Here is a 10,740-nt window from a genome sequence, read left to right on the forward strand (position 1 = left end):
TATTGTTTCCAAATTTATTGGTCAAGAGTCTGAGAAACATCTATACATATGCCAGAGCAGGAAGGAGAAAAAAAAAATAAAATAAAAACAAAAACACCCCAGACTGCATAGGGGGAAAATGATAAAGTATTAAAGAATAAGCAGGCACAATTCCCTTAAGTACTGTGGAAGCAAATACAATATAAAAACACAATTGATGAGATTTCTACAGAAAAAAAGCTGCATGTTTTAGTTACAATATTTAACAGCATATCTGATAGACTGAATACTGAAATATTAAGTTATTAAAATTGTCTCACAGTAAGCAAAGTACAAAAAAAAATAAAAAAAAAAAATCTTGACAACTCTACAGAGTCAAGGAGACACTTATATTCCCCACGCAGCACTCATGTTCATGCTGCTAGACATTCCGGCAATTCCATTCACTCCTAGTGAGCCTCGTGTTCCACTGCTGTAGTAACTGTTGTTTAAGCCACTTTGATTTCCTTAAAAACAGATATAGCAATAGGTAAAGCACCATTCTGAGGTAATATAACACTCATTGAAGGCCACGGACATTTTTTAAAGCATTTTACACCTGGCTTTGCACTTACCGTACAAACTACCATTGTCGAGGGGGGGGGGGAGGTTGCTTAATTTTGCTTATGAGGCAAGCCAATATATTTATCCACTACCACCTTTTTGTTGCCCTCCTTTCTACAGCCCGTGAGAGCTGTATTCTATTTTCATCCTACCCCATCTACTTTGAGCTGATTTACAGTAAATGTGTTTTTTTAGATTGTGTTTCACGCAGCTTAGGTAAGGAATGCAACTGCAAAATGTGGAAACAGCCATACCCACTCCCTGCTGCTTTCTAACAGAGCTGAAAGACATCAAAATACACCACTGAATAACAGAGGTCCACATTTTGTGCATTATATACAAGTTAAATTGGGTTATCTTAGACAATATCCATGTGGTCTAGATCTTAATCTTGAATTGATCTTGACAAAGCAAACTGCTAATGCTGTTTGGCATGGGAAGGTTCTAGAAATAGATAAAATACAGTAACATGCATCATAAGAGGAAAACAAAAATTAACAGTTACCATAACCACTTAAACTGGCTTGACTTCCATATCCTGCTCCATAGCTGCCACTCATTGCTTGTGATCCTGGACTGCCATAATTTGTTTGTGTCCCTGCCGCTAAATACCACAACAAAATGAGAAGAGGAAAAAAATATTTCATGTCATTATGCTGAAAGATTAAAATGGATGTATACCATTTATCAGTTTAGGAATCACAATACATTGCATGCTCCATGTGTGCCCTAAATATGACCCAGCAACTTGTAAAATGCCTTATTTTAAAGGGTTAGTCCTTTTTTTTTGTTTTGCCTTTAGAATAGCAAAATAATGTATATTACTATCACACATTTAAAATGATGACGTCCCATCAGGGATAAATGTATAGGTTCATTTGTGAAATTACCTTGTTGCTTACTTACTGCAGCATCTTTGCATCACTGCCAAAAGCTGCTGATCAATGACTGATTTACCTTACAGTTCACAGAATGGGTCACATCATAGACTACATATTAAGCCATCCTTATGAAATTATGCAGGACACTAAATATGAATTAAGGGATTTCCAGGGAAATACCCCAAATTTTGAGGTTTCCTATTCTAACTGAAAAAACCCAACCTTTAAATAGCAGCAAGCATTTTACTAAAAATATGCTGCAGTTCAATTACAAATTTCCCCAAACCAATGTAAAAAGCAGTGTTATGTTTTTGTTGTTAGTCACAAGCAAAGCCCGCATGTTCCCATGGTAGGAAAGTTGTGGCTTCAGCTCCTGGCAAGTGTGACTGAATTGCTGGATAAAAATCATTTTTAGTCTAGCAGGCAAAGATGCATTGGCTTTGTTAGGTTCCAAGCTGCTATATCAATCCATTGGCCCTCAGTGATCATGTCAATGTGCAAACTGGATGAAAAACTTTGCTAACACAACAATTCAGACATTATACACAATTGACCTTAACATTAATATACACCAAGTCCCCTTTTATTTTAATAAATCTTTAATTAATTTCTGGAATATTTTGATAAGCCAAATAAACTGAGCGCCACAAACCCAAAATGATTGGCAATTGAATCCCACTACCTGGAGAAGGTGGATGCAGCCTGAGGACTGGATACAACTGTATCCATGTTTTCCATAGTGTCCTCAGGCTACATCACCCTTCGCTGGCCCTGGTGAACTCGACCCCTGTGGGAACTCTGGATGGTCCCAAAGGGGGAGCAGCACTGACATCCTAAAGGGTAGACCAAAGGCAAAATTGATTGGTCAAGGCCTGAGTGTTCAGACTTCACAGTTGACTGCTGTGTTAGCGTGACCAATCAAGACATGTATCTGTCATTGGGGGGGGGGGGGTTGATGTGATGCTTTAAATAAGCATAAAGCAAACAATTATAGGTTAACACATACCAAGTCCACCCATCATTTGGCTGCCATATGCACTACTAGATCCACCAGCTGTTGAATTAAGGAATAGCTCCACATATCGGTGTTCTGTAAAGAAAGGGGGGGGAAATAAGTGTAAACTTTCAAAACATACACATACAGAACTGTGGCATTGCACGCACAATAATCACATCCAGGGCAAATCTTATTCCCCTGAAGACAGTTTAAAGAGAAGAGTCCAAATAAGTCCGATTGTGGGACCATATATACACACTTTTTTTTTTGGAGCTCTTGGTCGGGCATACATGTCTGACAATGAAGAGTTACTTACGCATATTTGCTTTGTCTTTAGACATTGCAGCCACAGCATCTTCATGGGTTGCAAACTCAACATCTGCCTCCCCAGTTACTCTGCCATCTGCTCCTATTTCAATGTGAACTCTGACTGGATTCAGTGGAGAGAAGAACTGCAAAACAGGGAGAAAAAAAAAAAAAAAAAAAAAAAGTTAAGTATGGTAAAAAATGTGCCAGTCACTACATTGGCTTATTAAACACGATACAATACAAACAACTCTTGCTCACCCACAAAGCTGCACCTCCCTACATCTCCTCCTTCACCTCTGTGTATCGTCCTACCCATGCTTTACACTCAGCTAATGACCTACACCTTAATCCACACCCAAGCTGCACCAGTTCTATGGAACACATCGCCCAAGACTCAGACTCACCACCAATACCCAAAGCTTCAAAAGTGCCCTCAAAAATCACTTTAAGCAGGCTTATCAGGTTCCCTAATTAGACCGCTACTCCCAACTCCCCCCCCCCCCAGTCAATTAGACCTGTATCATGCAGGCTTTGGTTGGTTACTAGTTCACCCACTTCTACCTGCACTGCCTGATTTATAAACATGGCTGTACCATAGTAACAATGAAGCACTTCGCCCCGATTCCTTTTTTGTCTAAAACCCCCTCCTAACAGTCTGTAAGCTCTTGCAAGCAGGGCCCTCATTCCTCAAGTATAGATAATTATACGTATATCTATTTAATGTCTGATTTGTCTGTTTTTACCCCCAGCATTGTAAAGTGCAGAGGAATCTGTTGATGTTATATAAATAAACAGTAAATAAGAGCATTTTACTAAACTTACAGTATATATGTCAGTCTCTGTTGCTCTGTAAGGGAGGCCTCTCATATGTACACAATGACCAGTTGTGCTCTGAAAGCTAGATCCATCTGCATATCTTTGGTCAGAAACTTTAAGAAAAAAAAAAAAAGTCAGGGTCAATCAAGGAAAAACAAAAAAGCAAAAGAACAATTTAGACAGCCAAAAGCCATACCTCTTCCAAACCTCTGGTCTGCACCAAAAGCATATTCATTGTATCCATTATATTCCTCATATCCGCTGTAGCCTGTGTGACAAAAAAATAAAAATATAATAAATAAATATATATATATATATATATATATATATATATATATATATATATATATATTTTATATATATAGTTAAGATAGCACTGTAGCGCATATTCCTGCTAAAGAATGGATGTACTTAAAAAGGGTCACTCACATGCTCTAATCAGACCGTTTGGAGCGTGAAAATGCGCAGTCCCCTTGGCATCTTTTATCAATAAATCTTCATGGGACTGTACTGATACAGCCACGCAGACATGAAATACCAGATGTCTGCAAGTCCACTGCGTAGCTTTGTGCTCCATAGGGTTGAAGGATTACAGAGCGCATGAATGACCCCTTAAAGTATGCTGTTATATGGCAGTTTTTAAAAACTGCCACTGCAGTTTGAGCTAAAACCAGAAGCCTTTAATATTTAAAGGAACCATCACTTCCAAAACACCCAACACTTCATAGATTAAACACAGATTGCTGAATCTGCAATTTTCTCTTATGTACTTGGCACACCTTTGCTATAAACCCACAGAGTCTAAGCAGTCCTCTTTATTGTACTTTTGAGCTATGTAGTCCTCTCCATGCATCAGCATGCAGTTTGTAGGCTCACCACGGAGAAATGCAGTAGCTACAAACTGGCATCTTTCATCCTTTTTACAGATTAGGTAAGGGGTGGAGGAGACAGGGTTCCTTTAAAATTTGCATATCTTTTTAATATACAGATTTGGTTAAAAAAAAAAAAAAAAAAAAAAAACTAGCAGTTTTACAGAAAAACCAGCCATTATGTAAAGGCCGCCTAAACAGGTGTTACACAGTTTTCTGCAGCAGTTAAGTCAGTGTTTTTGAAACATAGAAGACTTATAATTCTACTTGCTGGATCCACCTCTGGTTTTGGGTAAAAAAAAAAAAAACAAAAAAAAAAAAAACAGGCTTTTAAAAAAACACAATTGCTTATTTTTAAAATATACCCATTGCAAATTAAGGAGACAGCAATTATAAGAACAAAAGGTATTCTGGCAAGCAAGCAAAAACACAGTACCGTTAAAAAGCTTACCTCCTCCATATCCACCACGCCTCATCCGATCAAAGCCTCTTCCCAAATTATTGTAGCCTCGTCCCACACCTGGTCTGTCATAAGGTCCTGGGCGCTGCATACCAAAAAGCTTTCTGGGAGGATCATAGTGTGTACGAACCTCTGCTCTACTACTCTTAAAAATTTCTATATACCTGGAGAAGCAATAAAAGAAAATGCAGTAAAATATACACTCACATGCCATGATCAAACTAAAATGTGACAGTATAAATTGAATCTAGGTCTATTTTAATATATAATGTAAGGAACACTTGCTGTAATCTTAATAGATGACCATATAATTGGTGTGATCTTTCAGTATAGTGCAGAATTCATTACAATATTAAAGTTAAACAAAAATATTTTAAAGCACAGTCTGTATAATAGTCACAGGTGCAAATAAACCCAGTGTGACAGATCAAGAGCATTTAATACCATATACTGTACATAAATAAAACAGTCAATCACATTTTCTTATGGCAGTACTAATCTACTTTCAAAGTTTTAAGCATAAATTTACTTTCAAGCTTTAACTTATACACCTTAGAACATTACATTATCTAATATTAATATTCTGTCAATGATAAGCAACTATACCATAAGAAAAGTGACATCCAACCATCCATCCCCACCTGTGCCCTATTCTCTCCTTGTGTTTCTTTAGAGCCTTTTCAGCTATTTCCTGTGAAGCAAACTGCACGAAGGCCTCCCCCGTACTCCTCCCCTGGAAGTCCACCGGCAATGTTATCCCATTTGGCACGATTTCCAACCCTTCAACCCAAGGACAAATAACCCCAGTGGGGGGTTAACATTTTAAATATTTATAAATTGTAAAAAAAAAAAAAAAATTACAAACCCACACAGACATTTTTCTTTAAACACCAGATAATAACGGCAGTGGCAAACATTTAGCATGAGGGGAAGTCTTTTAAAAGCCAGCCACCAGGAAAGAGGAAAGTAGTAAAAAAAAAAAATATATATATATATATATATATATATATATATGCAGTTAACAGTTTCAAATGCAATCGGGCACATTATCCTTTAAAAGGCTGTACCAAATTAAAGGTGTTGTCCAGGCAGACAGTGTTTTCTCCGATATGTTGCTGGGGCTAAAGACAACACATCAGGTATACTTAACTGGCCTACTCATCTTCAGTAGTTCCACTGACAATCTGTGCACACACCGGAAATGCAGTGGCCTGATCTCAGTCTACAGCCATTTTCTATCTGCACTCTTGTCAGCGGAACTAGTAAAGAGGATAGCTGTAGAAACCAGGCAGTCAAAAACAGGCAAAGTAACTATACCTCTTATGTTCCCTAGAAGCAAACATGTAAAACACTGTCTGCCCAAGCACTGTCTGCCCAAGCAACCCCTTTAAGATATCCGCTCAAGATAATTTAGGCCTCATGGAACAAACGGGCTGTGAGGCTGCATGGTGGAATCACTCTGACCTTACAGCATCATAATGATACATGATGCTCAGACAGTCTGTCATACTACCACACAGCTTAACAGTCCGCATGTTCAGTAATTCCGGGAATGTGTGCATGATGCCTTAAACAAGTTTTTTTTCCGTTTTGTACTTTATGTTAACAGTTGAAAGATTTAGAAACAGTTTAAAGATTGAGGGGGTGGGTGGAGGGGAAGATAAAGAACAAAAAAAACCAACACAAAAACTTACACAAAATCAATAGCTTTATACATTAAACAATTCCCTACAGGTCTCCATCTAGTCATGTAATGGGTATGTGGTGCAAGGGGGGGGGGGAATCATTTTGAACACGTGCTTCTCTCCTTGAGATCATCTATAGGAGAATTGTCAAGTATTTAATATATATATAAAAAAAAAAAAAAAAAAAAACACACCACAACTACCAGACCGCTTAAATAAACATACATAAATAGTGTAGAATATAGTTATTTTACAGAGATTCCATGGTCTTTGACAGTCTTGGTGCCACTTTTCTAGAAATCTCGTGTATTTTATGTAAACCCCCCCCCCCCAGGAGTCAGTTCCAAAACTTATTTTTGACTTTAACATAACTGTACACCACAACCATTTTAATACACTGCTAAAAAACTCTAGACCTCCTTAAACACCACATGTAAATCTTGTTGTATCTGCATAAAACAAATCTACCCCCATATTTTTTGCAACCATTAAAATTTGTACCTGAAAAAAACTGCACTATTTCTTCCTTGCTGCAGCCAAATGGTAGGCCTCTTAAACGCACAAAGCCATCATTTGCAGTATCAGGGCTGTTTGGACCAGTGTGCTTCAGTACCCAGTCCATTTCAACACTGTTAGACTTGAAAACTACAACAAGAGATTAAGAAAATTAGTGTGTAAAAACAAAGTTCTGATACCCTCCAGAAGCATTTATCCCCCAGTCGCAATTACAGTAGGTTTGTAACCTGAAACATTTCAGACAGTAAAATAGACATGTCTGCAATAAACAGCAAACACATCAGTATATAATATACATTCCAATAAACAAAGGCTAGGTTCACACTGCGTTTTTGCAATCCGTTTTTTTCATCTGTTTTTTGCAAAAACGGATGCATTTGTGTGCATTCGTTTTTCCATTGACTTCCATTGTTAAAAAAAAAAAAAAAAATTACAATGGAAGTCAATGGAAAAAGGATCAAAACGGATGCACACAAATGCATAATTTATTTTTGCAAGAAAACGCAGTATAATCCTAGCCTAAGAGTGCGAGTTTCAAGAGGGCCCTTTAAAGACTCCATAAAGGTAAAAATAAAAAAAATAAAAAAATGAATGGCAATTCTCTAATTTACACACCCTCAACCCATCAATCTCAAGCAAGCAAGATGCATCCAAAACCACATTCCCTATGTGTTCAATAATGGCATTTTTTGACGCATGCATTCACCCAAAATGTTTTGGAGGCCATTTCCACAAATTGTCTTTAATAATCCTGTGAATGCACCTACGGGTATCAGAACAGGAGGCAAAGCAGATTTTTGTATAGTGGTAAATAGGACTAGGTTCATATTTGCATTGGACATCCATTCATAGCCATAAAAAGGGAGCCAGACAGTCTGTTGCACAATAGAAAACATATCCTCTGACTTTACTGGGTTCACAGCGGCTTTTTTTTATTTTTAGCAAAATGTGACTGGAGATTATATATCTTCTTAACCCACACATTTTCTGAATACCCAAAATTGTATCTAACACCAATAAATAACTTATCAAAGAACACAGACTCCTTGTATAGCATGGATACAGGACACACAGCACAGGCTAGTTGTAAAGTATAGATACAGGACACACAGATGTATAGTATGGATACATCACACAAACAGACCATGGCCTAATTATACAGTATAGATACACCACACACTGAGCACGGCCTCCTCATTGTATAGTATAGACACAGAGCAATGCCTCCTCATTGTATATTATGGATACACCACACATACAGAACATCTTCATTGTATAGTATGGATACACCACACAGTCTCATTGTATAGCAGGGATGGGAAACCTTCGGCCCTCCAGCTGTTGCAAAACTACAACTCCCAAAATGCCTGGACAGCCAAAGCTTTGGCTGTCCAGGCATGATGGGAATTGTAGTTTTGCAACAGCTGGGGGCAGAATGTTCCCCATCCCTGTTGTATACTATAGACACAGAGCACGTCCTCCTCAATGCATAGTATGGACACAGAGCACAGCCTTCTCATTGTATAGCATACACACAGAGCAAGGCCTCATTGTATAGTACAGATACACACAGAGCACAGCCTCCTCGTTGTATAGTATAAATACAGGACACAGAGCACGGCCTCCCCATTGTATAGCATACACACAGTACACGGCCTCCTTGTTGTATAGTATAGATACAGAGCCCGGCCTCCACTTTGTATAGTATAGATACACACACAGCCAGGCCTTATCGTTGTATAGTATAGATACAGGACACAGCGCACGGCCTCCCCATTGTATAGCACACACACACACAGAGCATGGCCTCCTCATTGTATAGTATAGATACACAGACACAGCACATGACCTCCCCAGTGTATAGTACAGATATACACACACAGAGCACGGCCTCCCCATTGTATAGTACACACACACACACACAGAGCATGGCCTCCTCATTGTATAGTACAGACACACACACACACACAGAAGCCGGCCTCCCCATTGTATAGTATAGATAGAGGACACAGAGCTAGGCCTGGCCGCCGCGCACCCACCTTCCACGTATCTGTGGCCCATGGTCTCTCGGTCTTTCTTCAGTGCCACGTTCAGATCCTCTTCGCTCTCGAACTCCACGAAGGCCTCCCCGCTGGGCCTCCCCTCCCGCGTGTAGATGAAGTGAACTCCGCACGAGCCATTCAGGATTTTCGACTCTGGACAAAAGAGAAAGGCTCGGTGAGTACCGCGCAGGAGCGGCAGAAGACGCGCTCCCCGCCGCGGCCGCCATTACACTCACCGGAGAAGAAGCTCTCGATCTCCTCTGCCGAGCAGGACCACGGCAACCCGCGGATCTTCACCACGTAGCCTTCGCCGCCTTCGGACATTTTCTTCCTCGCTGATCCGGCCTGGGGTAGGGCTGAAGGGAGACACGTGACTCTGTCGTCACAAAGACAAAATGGCGGCGGCGCACTTCAACGACGAAAGCTGAAACACAACGTGAATCACATAACGGTGAGGAGAAAACCCGTTTCGAGGCAGAGCGCGTGTGCGAGGCCGCGCTAGTATTATAAGCCAGACAAGACTCGGCGCCACACAGAGCAGTCACACTAAACCCACGCAGTCCGCACATTACAGGAACAAGGAAGGACAAACCGCCACACAAAGAAGCAGCCATACCCCGCCAGCAACACGATGCCGAGCGCCAAGAGTAACACCGGCTCCTCCAATAACCCCACAAGGCGGGTCCCGGGGCCGCTCACAAACTCAGCGGCTTCTTACCTCAAACGCAGCAGACGCCTCTCTGGCTGGAGAAGTGCTATGCGGCCGGCCTTCACGTTAGTAGAGGAGTAGACACTTGGCGCATGCGCAGTTCTTCTTTCCCGCCTCCTGGCTTTGGGGCGGGGCTATCTAGGTGTTTTCCAACCTTACATAATAGACTCCCGGCTCTAGGTGTCTGTGAGGGGGTGATCACACCTTCGGGGGTTATTTTTGCATATTTTTAAAACTGGAGGTACACATGACCGGGACACCTTACACTCAAGATACAAAATAGAAATATACCAGTGAACCCATTAACCCCTTATCCAGCGCTACAAAAACATGGCCACTTTCTTCTAGAGACAGCACTGCTCTTTTCCAGTTCTGGTGTGGTTAGAAATTAAAAGGGTTATCTAGCGAAAATCGTTTTCTTTCAAATCAACTGGTGTCAGAAAGTTATATAGATTTGCGATTTAATTATATTAAAAAATCTCAAGTCTTCCCATACTTATTAGCTGCTGTATGTCATGCAAGAAATGTTGTTTTATTTTCTGTCTGACACAGTACTCTCTGCAGACATCTTTAGCCGAGACAGGAACTGTCCAGAGCAGGAGAGATTTTCTATGTGGCTTCATAGAAAACCGAGACAGAGTTCCTGTCTTGGCCAGAGATGTCAGCAGAGAGCACTATCTCTCTGAAAATAAACCAACATTTCCTGCAGGACATATAGTAGCTAATAAGTACTGGAAGACACAAGATTTTTTTATAGCAGTAAATTACAAATCTACATAACTTTCTGACACCAGTTGATAAGAAAGAAAAAGATTTTCGCTGGACAACCCCTTAAAGCTCCATCCACTTTAATGAAACCCAACCTGGAGACAAG

The 10,740-nt window shown here is 40.2% G+C and overlaps 1 protein-coding gene across 1 annotated transcript; it reads right to left on the bottom strand.

The window, feature by feature from the left end:
• Positions 1–9,979, bottom strand: HNRNPH1 (heterogeneous nuclear ribonucleoprotein H1). Its single transcript, XM_069970304.1, has 12 exons — positions 9,876–9,979; positions 9,394–9,581; positions 9,155–9,310; positions 7,101–7,244; positions 5,556–5,694; positions 4,906–5,078; positions 3,782–3,853; positions 3,592–3,698; positions 2,777–2,912; positions 2,470–2,553; positions 1,088–1,186; positions 1–485 (listed from the first exon to the last, which is right to left on the bottom strand). The coding sequence occupies exons 2-12, from the start codon at positions 9,479–9,481 to the stop codon at positions 367–369; spliced, it is 1,317 nt and encodes a 438-aa protein (XP_069826405.1). The 5' UTR covers positions 9,482–9,581; positions 9,876–9,979; the 3' UTR covers positions 1–366.
• Positions 9,980–10,740: the final 761 nt, after the last annotated feature.

This window comes from Dendropsophus ebraccatus, chromosome 1, assembly GCF_027789765.1.
Source record: "Dendropsophus ebraccatus isolate aDenEbr1 chromosome 1, aDenEbr1.pat, whole genome shotgun sequence".
NCBI lineage: Eukaryota > Metazoa > Chordata > Amphibia > Anura > Hylidae > Dendropsophus > Dendropsophus ebraccatus.